This window comes from Berghia stephanieae, chromosome 6 (assembly GCF_034508935.2).
Source record: "Berghia stephanieae isolate SIO BIC M18660-M18661 chromosome 6, UCSD_Bste_1.3, whole genome shotgun sequence".
NCBI lineage: Eukaryota > Metazoa > Mollusca > Gastropoda > Nudibranchia > Aeolidiidae > Berghia > Berghia stephanieae.
Window position 1 is genome coordinate 16,820,633 of NC_088365.1, and position 24,007 is coordinate 16,844,639.

Below are 24,007 nucleotides of genomic sequence, written 5' to 3' on the forward strand. Positions count from 1 at the left end.
TGGTAATGGCGTAGTTAACTATTATCATTATTATTATTATTATTATTATTATTATTATTATTATTATTATTATTATTATTATTATTATTATTATTATTATTATTATTATTATTATTATTTCTTCGAGCTTCGAGCAGCTACATTTACATGACAGTTAAACAAAAAGATGATATTAAATAAGGTATATTATTATGAAAACACGAATTTAAGCGTTCGGGAGCTAGCCAGTGACTATCCACTACAAGATGCAAATATCCTAACCAAGGAAAGGATGTACCATTTCTTAAGTCGTCATTCACTAACCCTGTCCTTACCACCCAAGGGAAAATCGTCACATTCGTTACGATATAACAAACACTTTTCTTGTTCTGATTTCATTTTGTTATAGTTATAGATATAAAAACTCGACACTGTGTTGCTGAGCTCATTTTTCTGAACAAAACAAGCATATAATATTCTGTATTAAAAATCTTTTTTTTTTTTTTGGTGTTGGGTGAGTGTGAAGTTTTGGATAAAATTCTGAAAATAGCTGGTAAGGAGAGAGTTAACTCACTGTCACCTATTTGTACGCTGATAATGGTCTTTTCGCTTCATTTTCCATAAAATCGAAAAAAACCCCAAACCAATAACAACTTTTTTGCCATCAAATTGTATTACGCTAAAAGGGTTAAAAATATCATGCAATCAAAAAGACTCAATGAGAAAAAGAAAAAATGTTATACTTTCATCATACTAAATGGTGTTATTCATATGCTAGGACCGCACACGATTTGATGTTTATCTTTCTCACATCATTTCTCCAGCCGGCGTTCAGCGATGCCCCAAAGATCTTGGAACACGCCTCCTACACCAAAGCGGCCCCCATCAAGGAAAAGAGACATGTCCGGCTTGTTAGTGATTCCATAGGCAATAACTACAGTCCTAGGGCAAGGAACTTTACAACGTCTCAGATATACAACACGACCAAGCTTGGTAAATTTCATACGTTACCATAGCATCTATTTTATCCACTATCGCCACCATGATCATCACTACTTTCATCAATAAATATCTAAACAAACAAACCATGTTTATTTACTTCATAAACTTCTGTCAAAATTATAGAACTACACTCCGATCTCCCAACCACTGCCACCTTCATGTGGATTTTTAAATAGCTCATTTAACTATTAGTAATCTATATACACAATCTATATGATTATTTTCATAAACCAAATAAAAAGCAACCAACACCACCACCACCACCACCACCACCTACACCACCACCACCACCACCAGAATCAGCACCAGCACCAGAATCACCACCACCACCACCACCACCACCATCATCATCATCATCATCATCATCATCATCATCATCTTCATCAATATCATCATCATCGCACCAGTATCACCACCACCACCACCACCTACACCACCACCACCACCACCAGGAGCAGCACCAGCACCAGAATCACCACCACCACCACCATCATCATCATCATCATCATCAATATCATCATCATCATCATCATCATCCTCCTCCTCCTCCTCCTCCTCATCCTCATCATCATCATCATCCTCCTCCTCCTCCTCCTCCTCCTCCTCATCATCATCATCATCATCATTATCATCAAACCCACCACACCATCCTATTCTATCCACCAGCTTACACAGTAGAAGAGACCTATTTCCTAGCACCAAGAAAATCTACAGGTTCTTTCAGTCCCCCAAACACATCCAGAAGTCTTCCACCACCATCTAAACGGAGACGACAGTAAGTATCATAAATATTATGACAAGACAGCGAGTCCTTACTGTTCACTTTGAGGCGCCGCACTGCGCTAGTGTTGTCTCGGTCTATTTCCGAGATGGATCCTAAAGGAAAAAATCACCTTAAGATGAATAAAGGGAATTTTATAGATATTCCATATATGTTATCGATCGCTTCCTGATGGTCCAGCATTCACATCTCACAAGTCCACCCGGAATCTTAATTTTAAAGAAATATATTAAGATGTTTAATAGTCTGCGGCTATGTGGTCTAGTGGTATGACACTCGCTTTCGGATGGGAAGGTCCTGGGTTTGAGCCTCGCGATCGGCGCATTGTTGAGTCCTTGGAAAAAGGCTCTTTACTCACATTCTCTCACCGTATTAGGTGTAAAATGAGTACCTGGCCCTTAACAGCGTTGTATTTGTCCGAAAAATTGTAATATCGCCTAACAAGCGCATGTCCCGTCCTACATGTTAAATGTTGCTGTTGACCAGGGACCCCTTGTAAAGCGCTTTGAGCACATTTAGTGGATATTGCGCTATATAAAGCTCAATTAAAAAAAAAATTACATACAATTTTCACTATATCGTCAGCGCTTTGAGTACATTTCCATTAAGCGGATCTCGCAGTATACAAAATCAAACTTTTAATGTTGTGTAACATCAATATTTCAACCAAGATTCACAGATGCTTCGCCTTAACGGCAAAATCGATTTCTTTTCATATCTATATATTTTGGTATCTATTCTTTTAACTTTTTCCATTTCAGCCCAATAATATTTGCAAAACAATAATAGTTTTATGATCAATTGATATTCAAACTCTTCTCTCGCGTCCTTTCTTCTTCAGTTCATCCAGCACCGTCTACGTGGACGGCTCAAGCTATCGAACATTGAGTGAATATGGAGATATCAGGTCACCAACACCGCCTCTTCCACCCATCACCAATAATTACACCAATGGTAAGTTTGAGAACCTTAATTTCAAATATTTGTCCAGAATGAAACTCAAAAAGTCATTTATTTAAGGAGTTTATAGTCCAATCAGAGGCAGACTTGTTTTTTTAGGATGGTTTTATTTCGTATTTGGGGCGCAAAGTGGCCGAGTGGTTAAGGCATTGCACTGTGATCCGGATGACCCGGGTTTGAGCCCCGCTTCAGGCACTTTGTTTATTTTTCCTTGAGCAAGATTATTAACCCTCAATTTGCTCACTTGGACAACATGGGTGATTCCTGTTGACATCAGACATCTTGTTTGATGAGTTATCTATATTCCTTCGTGGAATGCCAAGGCGACGATATCTTGTGATATCGTGGCGCAAAAGGCATAACTTAAAAAAAATTATTTCGTATATTTTTTTTCCTGTTGTGTCTGGCACTGTTTCATACACACTTTTTCAGATCTTTATTTTACTCCAGTGCCTGCTCCCTAATGTTTCACTTTGTTGGATCGGGACCCTTTTTAAAAGCTTTGAGCACATTGAGTGACTATAGGGAATGAGATTAGCGGAAGAGTAGCGTTCTTTGATTGGACGTCACCCATAGTCTGTGACGTCACCGGCGGAAAAGTTATTAGAGAGAGAGAGAACGCCATGTTGGTTGTGCGCATGCGTCTCTCGTCCTTGCATGCGCAAAACCAACATGACGTTCTCTCTCTAATAACTTTTCCGCCGGTGACATCACAGACTATGGGTGACGTCCAATCAAGGGACGCTACTCTTCCGCTAATCTCATTCCCTATTGTTTTACATATAATCTCATATTTTTACGACTCTTTCAGGAATTGACCCAGCTTTATCAGCGAGGGAAGGGAAACAGTACCATATTGGGAAGCTGTATGAGGATGAGAAGATGGCAAAAGATTATAGGGAAGAGGAGGACGAAGAAGTCTACGAGGAAGGCACATGGACGGACAGAGATGGCGGGTACAGCTCCAATGGGAGGGACTATGGCATGTCCGAATCGGACAGTCTGGCCCAGAACGAAACCCTGGAGTCAGGCAGTGTTGACAGCGGAATGCAATCAAACATGATGGGTTTTGTACCAGAAATGAAAGCTGTTCCAGAACACGACTTGTTAGGTGAGTCATTGCATACACTCTGTACACATGTGACACATCTCCAGAATACGACGTGTCAGGTGAGCCATTTCATACACTCTGTACACATCTGACACATCTCTAGAACACGACTTGTTAGGCGAGGCATTTCATACACGTTGTACACATAAGACACATTTCCAGAACACGAATTGTTAGGTGAGCCATTTCATACACGTTGTACATATGTTATACGTTTCCAGAACACGACTTGTTAGGCGAGGCATTTCATACACGTTGTACACATATGACACGTTTCCAGAACACGAATTGTTAGGTGAGCCATTTCATACACTCTGTACAAATGTGACACGTTTCCAGAACACGAATTGTTAGGTGAGCCATTTCATACACTTTGTACACATGTGAAACGTTTCCAGATCACGACTTGTTAGGTGAGCCATTGCACACACTCTGTACACATAAAACACATTTCCAGAAGGACTTGTTAGGCGAGGCATTTCATACACGTTGTACACGTGTCACACATTTCCATAACACGACTTGTTAACTTGCTAGGTGAGCCATTTCATACATGTTGTACACATGTGAAACGTTTTCAGATAACGACTTGTTGGTTGAGCCATTTCATTCATTCATGACACATTTCCAGAACAAGACTTGTTAGGTGAGCCATTGCATACACTCTGTACACATATGACACGTTTCCAAAACACGACTTGTTAGGCGAGGCATTTCATATACTGTGTACACATGTGACACACATTTCCAGAACACGACTTGTTAGGTGAGCCATTTCATACACTTTGGAAATATGTGGCACGTAGCGTCAATCCGTAATATGTAGGAAAGAAACGCGGACGAAGAAAATATAATCGAAAGTGAAAATGATCAGATTTAGGGAATTTGAATTATTTTACATTTTAGAAACAAAACCCATTCTGCTCGATGGAGACACTTATTGTACGAGTAACTCAAATTTATAGGTTAAGCGTTAAATTCAATTGAAAACATTGGTGTCACCCATACATAACATCGTTTTGAAACTATTGGTCACATACAAAAAGATAATGTTGATTTTTTTCATTTGTCCATATTAGACTTCTCTTGCATCCGTGCTTATGGTACTTGGTAGTTAACTATTTAATAATAATAATAATAATAATAATAATAATAATAATAATAAATAATAATATAATAATAATAATAATAATAATAATAATAATAATAAATGGCATTTATATAGCGCTTTACCCCGTTGTCACAGGCTCTAAGCGCTTTACATTGATATAAACAAAACATAATACAGTAAGAGCAGTTTGATGGAAACGTGATACGAATTCAATTTAACAACAACAAAATATGAAAATAGTATTGCAACATTATGACGTAAAAAGATAAAACTTTAAGCGAGATTTGAACGTTGTCAACGAATCCGAGCATCTCACTTGTGACTGGAGAGAGTTCCAAAAATGGGGGGCCGAAAATTGAAAGATTGTTCACCTATTTTACGCAATGGCTTAGGTTTGACAAGGATTGATTGGTCATTGCTTGACCTCAAGTTTCTATTGGGGACATATATGTTTAGAGGGTCTTTAATATAGGAGGGGCTATTGGTGCTCAAGGATTTTATGAATTATATTTACTTTCTCATCCGAACAAGCGGCTAGCTGAGCTCTAACCCTTCGTTATTTCCATGATGTAAACAATCTTTATATAACCTGACTACATTTAAATGTTTGTAAAGACAAAAGTCAATAATATGTAAATAACCATTTAAGCAACCCGTTGTACCAATTATCTCATTTCTTTATTGAGCAACACAGGTTCCTCATTACCATTAATTTGCCATACTTGAGTGAAGCAAAAGCTTCATTAATTTCTATAGAGAGCAATGAGTTATGCAAGGCGTCAAAATATTTTGCATTTAATTATAATATGCAAAACATGTGCGGCTATGTGGTCTAGTGATATTACACTCACTTTCGGATCGGAAGGTCCTGGGTTCGAGCCTCGCACTCGGCGCATAGTTGAGTCCTTGGAAAAGGCTCTTTACTTACATTCTCTCACCGTACTCAGGTGTGAAATGAGTACCTGGCCGTTAACAGCGGTGTCTTTGTCCGAAAAATTGTAATATCGCCTAACAGGCGTCATGTCCCATCCTAAATGTTAAATGTTGCAGTTGGCCAGGGACCCTTTGTAAAGCGCTTTGAGAACACTTAGTGGATATTGCGCCATATAAAAGCTCATTTTAAAATTTAAAGCTCAAACATGTTTGAGTTGTTTTGAATATCATATTCAAATAAATTGCAATATTCTCCAACAGAGGACCATCATGGGGAATACGAAGACGGCGAGGAAGACGACGAGGAAGATGATGACGAAAGTCCCGATTACAGGGGAGTAACTCCCCACTACGACGCTGACACGTTAGACTGTCTTGAAATAGAGTTCCCTCCCTATTACGTCTCTACACATGGACTGTCCAGACCGGCATCCCCTACCGCTGAGAATAAAGAAAGGTAATTATTTGAGATCTACCACTTGAGCTGTAATACTCTTCAACAGTCGTCATTTCCTTCCTAATGACGCATGGTATGAAATATTTCCCCGGCGTGCATAAAAGCGTATCCAGAGGAAAAAAACCCATAAATTTGACCATGTTTTGACTTTTACATGTTCTGATCACAAGGCATATGACAAGTTCTAGCCAGCATGAAGAATAAAAAGTATTGCTTTTCTTTGTTTAGAACCAAGATGGGCGGCGTGACATCAGACTACTGAATCCAATTCATGTTATTAACTAATTTTGAGCAATGAGTCCTCTCGGCCAATTAATAATTTAATTACATCTTTGAAGCTTTCCGAGTTTCCAGATCCAATCATAAATTGTTTTGCGATAAAGCTTCTTTGAGATCTTAAAAAGATTTAAATTCACAGGCTTTAAATGCGTGAACGTTATCCTATTTATTCAAATTTTGCTTGTTAATTGATTGTTTTGACTAAAACGTTACTTGTTAGATATGCAATACGTTCTTTAATGAAGACACAATGTAATTCAGGTTATTTCTCTCTAGTTCAAATGTATTTTTAAAAAGAAGAAATTTGATCGACTTTCCATCCCTTCGAGCTTAAATCCTTTTATGGTTGTAGATTTTAATAATACAGTATTGTTTTTGAAGAGAAAAAAAATGACATATGAAAATGCATGCTACATCTACGAGAAATCAAGACCACTCCTCAACTAACCAACTCGTTCGTTAGTTTTCTTATTTTCACTTCAGAAATTACCAGATTGTTCCCTTTCTTATTCTCCCCTCAGATATTACTAGTTAGTTTGTTAGTTTTCTTATTCTCGTCTCAGATATTACCAGTTTGTTCCCTATCTTATTCTCCCTTCAGACATTACCAGTTTATTGCATTTCTTATTTCCACACCAGATACTACAAGTTGGCAGAGAAGGCAATTGACCCCAACATGGTGGGCCCCATCACCAAAGACACACTGAATGGCGTGTACAGATTTGTGCCAAGGACTCTCCGATCTAAGCAGCCCCAGGCTTTGAGAGCATTTTTAAAGGTGTGTCTTTGTCATAATTCTATTATTTTCGTATCTATTTCCATCCATCTATGGACGTTGAATGGCTTAATTGGTCACAATTTCTTGGTTAAAAGACCACCAGACAGCAATCAATTATTTTTTCAGTAATGTAACAAAATTTAATTTTTCCTTGCTATAAGTTTTATTTATCTCTTGGTACTTCCAAATTTGAAATCAAATCTCATAAACTCTATAAACAAATGTTAATGATTGTCAAGATTCGTTGTGCACTTTGGTGTTGTGTTCTTTCAATTGCCGTACGGGGGGATTCGTTGATACAATCACATCCCAAATGCATTCATATTTTGTGCTATCTGTTTGGCTCACAGATTTTATTTTATTTATAAGGATATCTTAATCCAACAATATTTTGGAATCATTACAATATGTAGGTACCTAGACCTATATCAATTCTCGTAAAAACAAATGCAACAGAATTGTCTTTATAATGTATATTTTGAATTGTTCATATAAGAAGAAAAACTTTTTCATGTTCATTAGGAAATGGATGCGGACTACAGATCGTCCGTTCGTAACGCCATTTTGGATTACGTTCTTTTGGATCCCACAGAGCAAGAACGTCTCGGTCTTCACATGCCAAAAAAGGTATGTTTTTTTATCCTTCTTGTATTTCCCGCTTCCTGATCCAGTGATTCATATACATTGTAAGTTAAAAAAATTAATCTAGATAAACGGATTTTAAAAATTGCTGATTTATAGCCCAAATATAACCCAGTATTATGTCGGGTGAACAAATTTCCAAAAAAGTGATTTAAGAATAGAATGACTTAGATAGAAATTTAAGATTTTTGTTTTTGTGACTGAAAAAAAAGGATTCTAGAAAAAACGGATTTAAAGAATGTTGATTTATAGCCCAATACATTATATGTGACCTGTCACCAAAACGTATCAAAACGGTATTATGTTGGGTTTAACAATTACAAAAAAATTTGATTTAAGGTTAAAATGACCAGAAATTTGAGATTTTGGATTTTGTTACTGTAAAAAACCGTTTCCATTGTCTTCAGTATAAAGTAAAACTCAATCCAAGTCTTAACTTTATAATATAATTTCAATTTATAACCTTTAAATCAACCCGACATAATTCCGTTTTCAAGCGGTGGGGGACAAATATTTATACCATTTTCATCATTTTTTTCTTATTACACAGATTTCAAATTTGGCTGGGAGAGACGGATTTCCCTGGCATGACAGTGTCGTCTCGGCTAGAAGTTTTCTCAGGGACAATCTCTTCACCACCCATCCCATCATGAGGACAATTCTATACCAATTTGAATACAAGTAAATGTTTTCTGTTTTTTAAACATTGCCATCATCAAAGCAATAGTTATTAAGAAAAAATTAGATATGAAGTGAGTAGAAAAGTGCCAGAAGACAATAGAGAATAAAAATTTTTTTCGCGGCGGTGGTGGGGTTTGAACCTGCGACCTTATTGGTACGACAACTCCGCCTGGCAGGTGAGAGCGTGGCTCTACCGTGTGAGCTATCCACGAACACAAAAATATTCGTTTCAAACACAAAGTCATTTCTAGATCCCTCTCTCACCACTTCTTGAGATCGCCGATTCGTTCGCCACCATCGCGAAGTAATTTTGACCAGCAGTTAAGCTTAATAGCCAATATTCTCATCACAAACATATAACATAGAAACGATTGAGACATTGAGTATGCTCCGGTGTATGGGGTGAATTTTTAATTCAGAAAAGTGAGTGGAGCAGGCACTTATGTTGGTAACAACAAGATATGAAGTGAGTAGAAAAGTGCCAGAAGACAATAGAGAATAAAATTTTTTTTCGCGGCGGTGGTGGGGTTTGAACCTGCGACCTTATTGGTACGACAACTCCGCCTGGCAGGTGAGAGCGTGGCTCTACCGTGTGAGCTATCCACGAACACAAAAATATTCGTTTCAAACCCAAAGTCATTTCTAGATCCCTCTCTCACCCACTTCTTGAGATCGCCGATTCGTTCGCCACCATCGCGAAGTAATTTTGACCAGCAGTTAAGCTTAATAGCCAATATTCTCATCACAAACATATAACATAGAAACGATTGAGACATTGAGTATGCTCCGGTGTATGGGGTGAATTTTTAATTCAGAAAAGTGAGTGGAGCAGGCACTTATGTTGGTAACAACAAGATATGAAGTGAGTAGAAAAGTGCCAGAAGACAATAGAGAATAACAAATTTTTTCGCGGCGGTGGTGGGGTTTGAACCTGCGACCTTATTGGTACGACAACTCCGCCTGGCAGGTGAGAGCGTGGCTCTACCGTGTGAGCTATCCACGAACACAAAAATATTCGTTTCAAACCCAAAGTCATTTCTAGATCCCTCTCTCACCCACTTCTTGAGATCGCCGATTCGTTCGCCACCATCGCGAAGTAATTTTGACCAGCAGTTAAGCTTAATAGCCAATATTCTCATCACAAACATATAACATAGAAACGATTGAGACATTGAGTATGCTCCGGTGTATGGGGTGAATTTTTAATTCAGAAAAGTGAGTGGAGCAGGCACTTATGTTGGTAACAACAAGATATGAAGTGAGTAGAAAAGTGCCAGAAGACAATAGAGAATAACAAATTTTTTCGCGGCGGTGGTGGGGTTTGAACCTGCGACCTTATTGGTACGACAACTCCGCCTGGCAGGTGAGAGCGTGGCTCTACCGTGTGAGCTATCCACGAACACAAAAATATTCGTTTCAAACCCAAAGTCATTTCTAGATCCCTCTCTCACCCACTTCTTGAGATCGCCGATTCGTTCGCCACCATCGCGAAGTAATTTTGACCAGCAGTTAAGCTTAATAGCCAATATTCTCATCACAAACATATAACATAGAAACGATTGAGACATTGAGTATGCTCCGGTGTATGGGGTGAATTTTTAATTCAGAAAAGTGAGTGGAGCAGGCACTTATGTTGGTAACAACAAGATATGAAGTGAGTAGAAAAGTGCCAGAAGACAATAGAGAATAAAATTTTTTTTCGCGGCGGTGGTGGGGTTTGAACCTGCGACCTTATTGGTACGACAACTCCGCCTGGCAGGTGAGAGCGTGGCTCTACCGTGTGAGCTATCCACGAACACAAAAATATTCGTTTCAAACCCAAAGTCATTTCTAGATCCCTCTCTCACCCACTTCTTGAGATCGCCGATTCGTTCGCCACCATCGCGAAGTAATTTTGACCAGCAGTTAAGCTTAATAGCCAATATTCTCATCACAAACATATAACATAGAAACGATTGAGACATTGAGTATGCTCCGGTGTATGGGGTGAATTTTTAATTCAGAAAAGTGAGTGGAGCAGGCACTTATGTTGGTAACAACAAGATATGAAGTGAGTAGAAAAGTGCCAGAAGACAATAGAGAATAAAATTTTTTTTCGCGGCGGTGGTGGGGTTTGAACCTGCGACCTTATTGGTACGACAACTCCGCCTGGCAGGTGAGAGCGTGGCTCTACCGTGTGAGCTATCCACGAACACAAAAATATTCGTTTCAAACCCAAAGTCATTTCTAGATCCCTCTCTCACCCACTTCTTGAGATCGCCGATTCGTTCGCCACCATCGCGAAGTAATTTTGACCAGCAGTTAAGCTTAATAGCCAATATTCTCATCACAAACATATAACATAGAAACGATTGAGACATTGAGTATGCTCCGGTGTATGGGGTGAATTTTTAATTCAGAAAAGTGAGTGGAGCAGGCACTTATGTTGGTAACAACAAGATATGAAGTGAGTAGAAAAGTGCCAGAAGACAATAGAGAATAAAATTTTTTATTCTCTATTGTCTTCTGGCACTTTTCTACTCACTTCATATCTTGTTGTTACCAACATAAGTGCCTGCTCCACTCACTTTTCTGAATTAAAAATTCACCCCATACACCGGAGCATACTCAATGTCTCAATCGTTTCTATGTTATATGTTTGTGATGAGAATATTGGCTATTAAGCTTAACTGCTGGTCAAAATTACTTCGCGATGGTGGCGAACGAATCGGCGATCTCAAGAAGTGGGTGAGAGAGGGATCTAGAAATGACTTTGGGTTTGAAACGAATATTTTTGTGTTCGTGGATAGCTCACACGGTAGAGCCACGCACTCACCTGCCAGGCGGAGTTGTCGTACCAATAAGGTCGCAGGTTCAAACCCCACCACCGCCGCGAAAAAAATTTTTATTCTCTATTGTCTTCTGGCACTTTTCTACTCACTTCATATCTTGTTGTTACCAACATAAGTGCCTGCTCCACTCACTTTTCTGAATTAAGAAAAAATTGTAACCTGACCTATGAGAAGAGACCCCTTTCAATACCTACTAAGTTATACCCAAAGAAGAAAATACTCTATAGAGTCACAAGGGGAAATTTAAGTTTCGAATGACTCAAAGTTTTGCTCTAAGAGGCAAACTAGACGAGCATTTACCTCCTTAATTCTCCAAGTAAATGCCAAAAAATTGCAGTTTTCTCTAAATGATGAAAAAGCGACTCTTGAAAGTCTTGTCCTGATGTATTTGCGATTGTATAAATTCAAACGGAGATACTATCTATTTGACTTTATGCGTTTATAAGAAGGAAAAATATACATTTTCTTGATATAATAATCGATCTGATTATTGCCTCTAACCTCACCCTGATATATGTATGAGCATTTAGCCCTTTATTGTTTTATCGTGGAGCAGCGTGGCTCAGCAGAATGGTCTTTGCTTCTTACCCAAAAGGTACCGATTTCGACTACCCACCTCACTGTGTGGTCTAGAGCAAGTCACTTTGCTAAATATAAGGCGCTGCACCGCGGCTAACGCCTGGGTTATTCCAGTCTCCCTTAGAATAGACCCTGAAGACACATTTCTCCTACGGGTTGAATAAAGGGAATTCTATTTATTTATTTATTTTTAATTATCCATCATTATCAAATTCTAACTTATTTTACTTCTTCCCAATTAGGTATGGATCGTTACGTCTCATAAATATTCCAGAACTTCGTAAGATAATGCCAGTAACGATGGAATCGTTCTTGAAGCATATCCAGGCATCCAGTAAAGCTGGTGCCAAGGTCCTGGAAGAGCAGTGGCTGGTGGAATGTTATGACCTCATTGACGACATGAGAGACTCCATCGAGGGATACATGCCTCATGATAATGTGAGTTGAAATAAAATGAACACACATGTAACAGGGCAGAGTGGCTCATCGGTACGGTTTTTTGCTTCGCACCAGAACGGTACCGAGTTCTATCACCCACCGCTGCAGTGTGTGGCCTTGAGCAAGTCACCTCGCCCTAGCTCAATTTGCGGCACTGCACAGCCTTCCCTTGGAATAGATCATAGAGACAAGTTTCCCCTATGTGATAAATAAAGGGAATTTTTATTTCTTAAAAATGTTTATTTATACGAACCTTTAAACAGGACATTTTTAAAGATTTACATTGCTCAATGTGTTTCACAAGAGCTTAATTTATTTCTACCTGTTAACCACCACTTACTCACAAATTGTTCACTACTACCAAGTTCCTATTTAAAATCTGGGTTGATTGAGGAACGATTTGTAAAGTGTTTAGCCCAAGGCCTCACCCCCAGAATCATATTAATTGTTCCTATCACAATCCGTCGGCTCCCAGTTTCAGATAAACATTTTGCCGAGAGAACTAAACTCACTTTACAGAATGACTGAGTGAATGAATGAATGGATGTATATTATATCATATCATATCGTATTATATCACATCATTTCATTTATATCACATCATATAATATTATATCATCAGTTCATAGCATATTATATAAAGGAATGTTATATTATAGCATATCATATCATTTCATATTAAATAATATCATATCATATAATTTTTCATATCAAATCATATCATATCATATCATTTCATATTATATCATATCATATCATGTAATATCATATCATATATCATTTCATACATCACGTCATATCACTGGGCTTTGTAGGGCAAATAACGTTCTATCACCTTTTAATACAATACACAATAAATATTACGACTTAGATACGAACTCGTGTGAATAGTTATCTGTAAAATAGTCACTCATCAAAAAAAACAATAAATATAAATAGAAATATATAAACCCCCCAAAAAGATCGAAACAAACCCAAAAACAAACCGAAAAAAAATATCCCCAAAACAAACAAACAAACAAACAAACATACCCCCCCCCCCACCCCCAGAAAACAAATAAAGCATATTAAAAAAACAATAACAAAAAGCCTAAACATATATTTAAAAAAAAGAGAAAAATATATGAATGAATAAACAAACAAAAATATTAACTTGAAACTAGATATGTCAGGCAAATCGGACACCTGCAGCTGTCTCACTTCCTTCTCGAAATGTGTGCATTTTTCCTTTCCTTTTTAGGAAGGTCGCATGGATAAAATGGACCACTTCTTCAACAGCGTGTCGTCCCTGATGTGTGGTTTGCTTCGTCGATGTGTAGAGAACTCCATACAAGATCTGGTTGATTTAGTCCAGGAGTACAGTCAGGGGAATGATTACGAAGGAGATTACAACATCATGGGTGGATTGGCTCTCCCAAAACTCATTCATCCTGTCACTTTCTATATGGTAATTTAACATATCAAAGAATGAAACACCACAGATGAATTCATCTGTGGTGTTTCATTCATCCTGCTTTGTTGATAAAGAGGAAACCCGAAACGTTCATTTGATCTGTTTTTGTAATTAAATTGAAGCTTGCAATCAATTTCACATTATTATTTATTCCTTCGAGCTTCGAGCAGCAACATTTATATTAAACTTAAAGTAAGTTAAGTCAGTTTTTTAAAAAGCGGTTTGAGGATTCGACGAAAGCCGCTATATAAATATGCTTATTATTATTATTATTATTATTATTATTATTATTATTATTATTATTATTATTATTATTATTATTATTATTATTATTATTTAAAATCATCTTGCCCAGCTGTCGCACTCCATAACAATTCATTTCATGTGTGATTCCTGGATTCATCTGCAGGAAGAAGACATCGAGATCTCAAGTCTCAAGTTCAAACCAAGTTTTCCAGACACTTGTGATTTCTTCTCACTCATCATCGACACGATGATAATCAGTGTCAGATGCCTCAACAGAGTGGAATACAGCCTTTTCCACACGGTATGTTCTCTACTTCACGGTTAACGCACGGGCAAAATCACTATCTAGAACCTTAAGGAGAAGCTTTTAACCAGTTAACTACCGTATTCTGGAAAAAGTCGTATTTAAAAATTTGACCAGAAAACTCGTCCTTCAAATATCGATCGATTTAAATGACCCTCACCTTGACAAAAAAAAAACAACTCTCAAGCCTGGGACTTGATGAAAAACCTTGGCAAAAACTCTCAAACCTGGGACCTTGCAAGGTCCCAGGTTTGAGAGTTTTGCCAAGATGAGGGTTATTTAAACCGATCAATATTTGAACACGAGTTTTCTGGCCAAATTTTTAAATAGGTAAGAGTTTTACCAGATTACAAAGTTAACTGGTTAAGAATCGGATCAAAAAGCTTTCAAGTCTTTTGAGTATTTATCCATTTGAGTATTGCCTTCCAGGGTTCGAGTCCCGCATTGAACTGCGCATTGTTGAATCATTGGAAAAGGCTCTTTACTCACATTCTCTCACCGTATTCATGTGTAAAATGAGTACCTGGCCGTGAACAGCGTTGTATTTGTCAAAAAATGATTGTAATATCGCCAAACAGGCGTCATATCTCTTCCTACGTGTTAAGTGTTGCTGTGGGTGTGTTATATAGATGGCCACGCTTTTTATCACAATACTTTTAACAGCTTGATTGGGGCTGTTACACAGTGAATTTGGTCAATTACACGAAACTCTCTAGAAAATTCTGAATAATTTTTGTGATCTGAAAGGCGGGTGATTTCAACTGGCAGACATTTATCGAACATAGCTATGTGTACAGACAGACAGATAGATAGACAAAAAAAAACACACACACACACATACACACATACACACACACACACGCACATATACATATATACATAATATGTCTAAACCTAGGTGCACATATTTGCAGGTCTGAATACTTAACGCAATTATAATTATGGGCATTAGTTAACATTGTTGTAATGGACAATATTTCGCGTGGGTTTGAGAGTATATCCATTACAACAATGGGCCCATAACAATTTGGGTTATCCGACCTGCAATTCAGTAAACGTCGGTCAAAATGACTTGTTTTACATTTAATTGTATAGGAATATAGGTGACGTAAGAACTAAAGCTTTTATTGGAATTCAATATCGACGTCAAATGCTTAATAAATGATTAGCAACAACAGTGCCCAATGTATTATTGTATGTACAGGTGGAGGAACTTGATCAAAAGACGATCTTGAGTGTGGAGGTTGAGGAGGAACTTGTGGATGTAGCCAAAGATAAAATACGAACGGTCATCCTTGCAAACAGCCACGGACCAAAGAAGTAAGTTATTTCATTTTGATCAATATGTTTTGATAGAATGTAACCTCATTGTTGGAATGGCGTGGTGTCTTATTTTGTGTCCTTGATCACCATGTGATCTGAGAATGAATGTAAAACCATAACATTCTGGTATTGGAGAAAACAAGAGATGAAGTGAGTAGAAAAGTGCCAGAAGACAATAGAAAATAACAATTTTTCGCGGCGGTGTTGGGAGTTTGAACCCGCGACCATATTAGTACGACAACTCCGCCTGGCCAGTGAGAGCGTGACTCTACCATATTAGCTATCCACGATCCCCCAAAAATTGAATTGGAGAAAGTAGTTTATGTACTCCACACGACTGAGATGTGAACGAGGATCTGCCTGAATACTCCTATCTAATTACACGTATTCAAGTATTCATTTATGCATTGGGGTTATAGTAAATGTATCAGTAAAGCATTCGTTGACAAAAGCCAGCCATGACGTATGAAGCACTACTCCTCATTTCTGACACCACTGATTAATGTAAAAGCGTGATGCGATAAAAATCGTACATTTACAAATGATTCTTTATTTCGTCCTTCTGCAACGTCATCTTTAGACATGAAGGAATATGGATAATCAGTCAAACAAGATGTCTGATGTCAACAGGAATCACCCATGTTGTCTGTCTTTAAGAAAAGAAAAATGCTTTTAGACTTTAATATGAAATCTAGACGAGAGCACGTTTGTAGAATCGCAGAGGTAGAAAAAGCGAATTCCAAAAAGCTAATGTGATTTTGGCAGGTAATCAATCACCTAACCGTTCTGAATTTCTTTTACTTTGCCCATAGTGTAAAATCCTGCATCATCAGCACTTGTTACTGCATTTCTGCATAGTAACGAGCAAGAAACGATAGAATACCATACATGGCATTCAGTATGGAATATAATTTTGGTGGTTTTATTTTGACCTAATTGGTATGTTATTGTCTGATCATGTGGCATAAGCAAGCGTTTCATTGTATATATTAACTAAGTGCATAGACAACTTCCACTAATTTGAAATAAGTTTTGATTATTGATTGTTTTTATTAACACAACTATTATGATATATTTCAGGTACAAGTCTGTATACGAGCCATACTCCTACCTATTCAACAACTCAACAGCCATGCACGTTCAGAAGTTTATCAGTCGTGAAAGACCTCTCAGAGAATACGTTCAGGCCATTGAGAACTTGAAGTCCATGGCATCGGCTGTCGGATCTCTACCCGTGTTCATTCCAATGCATTTCTTTCTACTGGACTGCACACGTCTTAATCAGGCTAGTGTTTCAGAATACGCGTCAGCAGTCATGACGTCTCTTCCCTCGTAGTGAGGCATGGTAACTTAGTAATCGGCTCTAAACTATCGGAACAATGGCGGACGCCCTTATGAAATATTTCCCCGACGAGCATAAAAGTGTATTCAGAGGAGAAAAACATTATAAATATGATCATGTTTTGACTTTTATACATTCTGATCACATGACATATGAAAAGTTCTAGCTTGCATGAAGAATAAAAAAGTACCGATTTTCTTTGTTTAGAACCACGCTGTTTGCCGTTGCGGGGCGACTTGACGTCAGACTATTGAATCCAATTGTGTAGTACGATGAAAGATTCGTAGAAGTTTTGGAAATTTTGAGATTTTAAGTACTAGGTCAGGTGCATGGATATGTGTAATCTGATGTCTACGTTATCATGCAATGTTATTGTGCGGCTATGTGGTCTAGTGGTATGTCACTCGTCTTCGGATTGGAAGGTCCAGAGTTCGAGTCCCACTTTGAGCGGCGCGTAATTGAGTCCTTGGGAAAGGCTCTTAACACACATTCTCTCACCGTATCTAGGTGTCAAATTAGTACCTGGCCGTTAACAGCATCGTCTCTGTAGGAAAAAAAGTAATATCGTCATCGAGGAGTCATGTCTCGTCCTACATGTTAAGTCATGGATACATTGTAAAGCGCTTTGAGCACGTTTATTGGATATTGCTCTATATAAATGCTAATTATTTATTAGGCAGCCTGTCTGGATATATTGATATTTTAACTGTTTATTTGGGGGGGGGGGTTATTTGCTGAAGAAGGGATTTGAGTCTGAAACGTTCCGTGTTTGTTATTTTGCTCTTTTTTGAAGCTGTTATATTCATTTTTATTCATTTCTTTCCACTCATGATTATTAACTATAGTTATCAGTGTCAATCCATATTGTGTTTTTCTTTCTCTTTATTCTTCTATTAGTGGCTGGTTAACACAGCTCGTTCCCACATCGACGTGATGGTGAAAAGGATCATGGAAACCAGTAACAAATTCAATCGTCAAATCTGTACCCAGTACGACAACATCGTCAAAAAGAGTTCCCATCAGGCTGAGTCCACACAAGAACTCGTCAAGCTACAAGACTACGTGGAGAACCTCAAAGTTGGAGAGTTACTGCAACTTTTGGTAAGGCTGTCCTTTGCTCTAGAAAAGTAGTAATTTTTAACTACTGTCATTCAAAGGCATATGGCTCACGAGGTCGGAGTTAATTCCTGTGTATGTCCGTAAAAGGACAGTAGTAATCGCATGTTACCTTTCTGAATAGACTCTAGTAAATTACGAAGTGCTTTCTGCCAGATCTAACAAAACCAGCTAAAAATTTAATCGATGGACAGAAAGGAGGGAGGAGGGGGAGGTCAGGAAAATTTGGAATGTACCTAATATCAAAATCTGACCCTTTTCCTGTCTACCTAATGATCTACCCCTGAGCTATTGAGAAACTTCCCCCCCCCTCTTTTTGACAGCATGTATTTACAAAAATGCTTTCTTCAGTTCATCTCAAAATCGTTTGGGTCAAACCGTGACGAACTGAGAGGATATTCAACTTGACATTATTTCAGAATAAAGGAGACTTATTTAACCCTCTCCTTGCCAACTATAGGAAAAACATCACATTCGTTACAACCAACATTTCTCTTGTTCAAATTTCTCTTGTACATCATAACATTTTAAGAAAACGAACAGTGTGTTGTAAAGCATGTTTTACTGAAGAAATTATGTATCGCAAAAACTTTACTGCTATTGTGTATGAGTGATAAAAAAACCTATTTTTGTGTTAGTTGGGTGTGAAGTTTTGGGGAAAATTTTGAAAATGGCTGGTAAGGAGAGGGTTAATTACGCATTCTCCAAAGAAAGAAAAAGCACATTAACATAACAAAAAAGCACCAATCACACTTCACCTCAATGTAAGATAAATCATAAAAAGTACTTCAAACTTTAATTTAGTAAAAGAAATTAAATTTGGCAGATTGTGTATTTGTTCATTCTATTATTTCTGAATTGATCTATAATAAACAATTCTTTTCTACCCAGGACAAGTTGGAAATAGCTGGAGAAAACCTGCTGTTTTTAATGGACTACTCCTACCTGCCCAAAGAGGACATTACTGTACATAACACGACATTCACATGGCCTGACAGAATCATCCCCATTGTCAGAAATGCGTAAGTAGAAAAAAAAAGATTAATGATAAATGGAATAGAATAAATTTATTTACGAGCCTATAGTCAAAAATGTGGGGGGTGGGGGGGGGGGGGGGGGGGGGGGGGGGGGGGGGGGGGGGGGGAAGACTGAAATAATCCAGGTGTAAGCCGCAGTTCAGCGCCACAAGGTCACACAGTGTGGCGGCGAGTCAAATTCGTTACTTTCTAGATATGACAAAAGGACCATTTATTTTCGCTACTCAGTCTCCACGCTTTAACTCCTTACTCAAAACATTTGCCATAACAAAAATGTAATATGGAGAGAAAAATAAAGTGAGTAGATGTGACTCATATATAAGAGAACAACACAAAACAAACAACGTTTCGGCTCTTGGCCTTCGTCCTGACGAAGGTCAAGGGCCGAAACGTTGTTTGTTTTGTGTTGTTATATATGAGTCACATCTACTCCCTTTATTTTTCTCTCCATTTTACTGGGTCATTTATGCACCTCTAGCTTTGGTTTAACAAAAATGTAAGCTCAACGCGTAAACTTTTAACTTTGACGTCTACTTTTACTTGTAATGCTGAACGTTCCGATTTTTTTGGGTATATCAAGAATCAAGAAACCAAATTAAGACTTGTATTTTAAAAGAAATATCGAAAGTTGCCGAGACTTAAATAGTTTTAGTAAATATATAGTGGACAATGACAACCTATTCCAAACAGCCTAGCATGTTACATCATCTAAACAATGCAATCCTTTGGTTTAATTTAAATCGACTTAACGTATGGTTGAAAATTCCCATTAGGGACAATAACCCACTCAAACTAGAATATTTTGATTCCCTTCTGAAATTATTATTAGTGTGGCTATGTGGTCTAGTGGTATGACACTCATTTTCGGATCGGAAGGTCCTGGGTTCAAGCCTCATCGGCGCATAGTTGATTCTTTGGAAAAGACACTTTACTTACATTCTCTCAACGTACTCAGGTGTAAAATGAGAAAATGAGTACCTGGCCGTTAACAGCGTTGTCTCTGTCGGAAAACAAACTGTATTAACAAGCGTCATGTCTCATTCTTTGTGTTACGTGTTGCTGTTGGTCAGGGACCCTTTGTAAAGTGCTCTGAGCACGTTTAGTGGATATTGCGCTATATAAAAAGCTTAATTAATTATTATTAAACTAATCTCACAATTACCAAATACTATTTTTATCCCACTACACAGAGAGAACAAGCTCCAGAAGGAACACGACATAAAGATCAAAGCATTGAAAGACTGGAAGAAGCGATTCGAGGCGAGTCTGGACGAATACATGAAGAAAATCAAAGATTTTGGCTCCAAAGACAGGATGTCGGAGGCAGACAAATACATGAACGAACTGGAAGACATCGGGAAGAAAATTGAAGAATTCAAAGATGAGGTGAGACCATAAACTTCAGATGCTAGATAACACGCATGACATGCATTTACCGTTAAGGGGGGTACGAAACAATCTTTGAAGCCGGAGATGACCTGACATCATGGATCGACAAACATAATTTGGAGGTGTAGCCATACGCTACTACTACTACTACTACTACTACTACTACTACTACTACTACTACTACTACTACTACTACTACTACTACTACTACTACTACTACTACTACTACTACTACTACTACTACTACTACTACCGTTGCTATTTTATAATATAGGCTGTGCAAAGGGTTATTTTTGTAATATTCGACACAAAGAGACACTGTGATATTCAGTTATTTTGTAGAGTTGTGGGAAGATTCAGTTTTTATAACTTTATTTGGGTAAAATAGTGAAAAATGCATATTTGAAAAAGTGAGGCTTAGGGATCTGGCACTAAAATTAAAGTAGGGATAGCCTTTTGATATGTCCAGAAAGTTTGGACACAATTTATACTTTGTATCTCACATAGAGTTCAGATTGAAATATTTAACCCTCTCCTTAACCAGCCATTTTCAAGATTTCCCCCAAAATTTCACACCCAACTAAAACAAAAATATATTTTTATCACCCAAACACAATAGCAATAAGTTCTTGCGATAAAAAAATTATTTAGCAAAACAAACTCTCTACAACACACTGTTCATTTTCTTTAAATTTTCTGGAGTACAAGAGAAATTTGAATAAGAAAAATGTTGGTTGTATCGTAATCATGACGGGATGGTAACGAATGTGACGATTTTCCTATAGTTGGTAAGGAGAGGGTTAAAATCCATGTGAGTACACATACTACCGGAGGGGTTGTTTTGTAGTATTGTTGTATCACATTTGACTTCTGACCTGTAGGTTACTGGTTCGAGTCTAACTGTAAAGGAAGAAATTGGAAAGTGGAATCCATGGAATAGGCTTTTACTTACATTTTCTCATCTAACTCAAGTGTAAAATGAGTATTTGACAGGTTACAGGGTTGTCTCTATTGAAAAAGAAAACTTAACAGCGTTTTACAGGCGTCATGACTCGTCCGACATGTTAAGAATTGCTGTTGGCTTGAGTACCTTCGTAAACAACGTTGATCACTATCAATAGGATTAGGGCAGAGACATTGTGACGTTACATCTTCTACTCTTCCGGTTCCAAAATCCACGAAAGTGTGTATGTAACCAGTCCATCGGAGGACTAATAATGAATAGGTTATCATAAAGTGGCATAACTATTATAATAACAGGTTGTAAAGGCATATTCTTACAATTACGGGACGTAAAAAGAGCGAGAATGTGCCATCTTGATTAACGACCAGCATATATTTAGACTAGAAAATAAGATGCCATCACTCTGAAACCAGAAGATCAATTACACATATGTATTCAGTCCTCCGGAAGAGTGGTTTTACACTTTCAATAAGATTGGAACCAGTGTTTTGATATCACACTTTTGTTCTCTATTGCACTGTATAAAAGCTCGTTCTCAAAATTTCTTCCACTTTTTTTTAACATTTCAGAAAGGAAGGATAAATCGGGAAGAGCAGATGCTTGGCCTTGAAACCCAGACAGAATATCACATGATCGGTGAGATCGCCTTGAGGAAGGAGCCTTACGATAAACTGTGGTCCACGGCCGTCACGTTCCACCAGGCCCACGACAAGTGGATGAATGGACCACTGTTGGAAGTCAATGCAGAGGACGTCGAAGAAGGGGTGAGAAAGAATCTGAAGACCTCCTCAGTTTCAATTATGATTCATATTATTTGTGACTTAACAAAATCAACAATGAATATCCACATCCATTCTTGTACCAGATGGAAGTATAAATTCATATTATATTATTTATACAGAGAGAAATATTGGGCTTACTTCAAAGCTAATATTATAAAAACATGATACTCTTAGGAATATCTGGCAAGGTATGGTGCCAACCGCTCTTTGCTTACTAAATTTGTGGGACACTGTAGCCACGTTTAATAAAATAACCTGTGCTTCTGGTGCTTCAGGCGGCTAGGGTGTCAGTATATAGGAATTCTGATTCAATAGTTAAAACCCTGAGTTTTGGTGTCCAAAGAAACAATATGATGACGACTACTCACTCCTCGATGGGGTACATTGCTTTGCAACAAGTCTAACGATGCTGAGCATGGTTTAGACTGAATTGGTGACAACTGACTCGATCGATTCAGGTGTAAATGAGTACACGGAAGAGACGTGAAAGATGTTTGAAGGTTAATTAGTGACATTGAATTGTGGCCCAAAATATGTAAATGAATGCCTGACTACAGACAACGTCAGTTTTTATGAGAGTGAAAGTAGAAAACAATAATGTCTAACAATCGAGTTGTTCTGTATGGAATGAAAATATGGATCTATAAGGACTTCTGAAAAAAAAATATTCCACAAGTTAAAATAGCGCTGAGAAACATGAAAATCATTAAATACGGAATACTTGAGACTCATTTTCACGAACTTGCTTCCTTCCTCTAGGACAAAATAACACAAGTTGTCATGTAACAAGTTAAGCAATGTTGAGTGTGATATGTTACGACCTGAAAACGCCAGCACAATCATGTTATTTATTTATTTTTCAACGCTTAGTGGCTTTTTTATATTTACTGTCAGTCTTACCAATTCAGATTGCTTGCTGTATCTCAATATTTGCTTCTTGAACAGGTTCAAAACTTATGGCGTACAGCTTACAAGCTCACCAAGGCATTTGCTCATCCGGATTTCAAAGGACCCATGCGGGCATCTGCCACCATCAAGGCCAAACTGGAAAAGTTCAAAATTAACATGCCGCTGATTCAGGCTTTGTGTAATCCTGGAATCAAAGACAGGCATTGGGAGATGATGAGTGAAAAGGTATGGGGTTAAAATGGAGAGAGAAAGAGAAAGAGAGAGAGAGAGAGAGTGAGAGAGAGAGAGAGAGAGAAGGAGGGAGGGAGAGAGAGAGAAAGTGAAATAGAAAGCGAAATAGAGTAAGATAGAGAGAGAGAGAGACATGGCTCGATTAAGATAATTAGCGCAAGAGGCAGAGAGAGAGAGAGAGAGAGAGAGAGAGAGAGAGAGAGGGGTGGGGAGAGAAAGAATGAAAGAGAAATATAGAGAGAGAGTGAGAGAGAGATTCTTACTTTAAGCTACAATTCTTAAATTCATCCTTCGTGCATTTTATTTGTCAATGAATGATACCTATTAACAATGCCTTAATTTGCATCTC

General features: G+C 37.9%; 1 protein-coding gene across 1 annotated transcript in view; it reads left to right on the forward strand.

The window, feature by feature from the left end:
• Positions 1 to 24,007, forward strand: part of LOC144974579 (dynein axonemal heavy chain 3-like) — a 216,277-nt gene that overhangs the window by 54,157 nt on the left and 138,113 nt on the right. Inside the window, 18 exon segments of the mRNA XM_078917583.1 lie at positions 804 to 972; positions 1,648 to 1,756; positions 2,604 to 2,716; positions 3,534 to 3,833; positions 6,139 to 6,334; positions 7,253 to 7,391; positions 7,914 to 8,018; positions 8,584 to 8,714; positions 12,367 to 12,562; positions 13,803 to 14,009; positions 14,425 to 14,562; positions 15,770 to 15,885; positions 16,969 to 17,173; positions 18,128 to 18,331; positions 19,238 to 19,368; positions 20,574 to 20,769; positions 22,306 to 22,500; positions 23,464 to 23,652. Of these exon segments, the coding sequence (XP_078773709.1) occupies positions 804 to 972; positions 1,648 to 1,756; positions 2,604 to 2,716; positions 3,534 to 3,833; positions 6,139 to 6,334; positions 7,253 to 7,391; positions 7,914 to 8,018; positions 8,584 to 8,714; positions 12,367 to 12,562; positions 13,803 to 14,009; positions 14,425 to 14,562; positions 15,770 to 15,885; positions 16,969 to 17,173; positions 18,128 to 18,331; positions 19,238 to 19,368; positions 20,574 to 20,769; positions 22,306 to 22,500; positions 23,464 to 23,652 (3,039 nt within the window).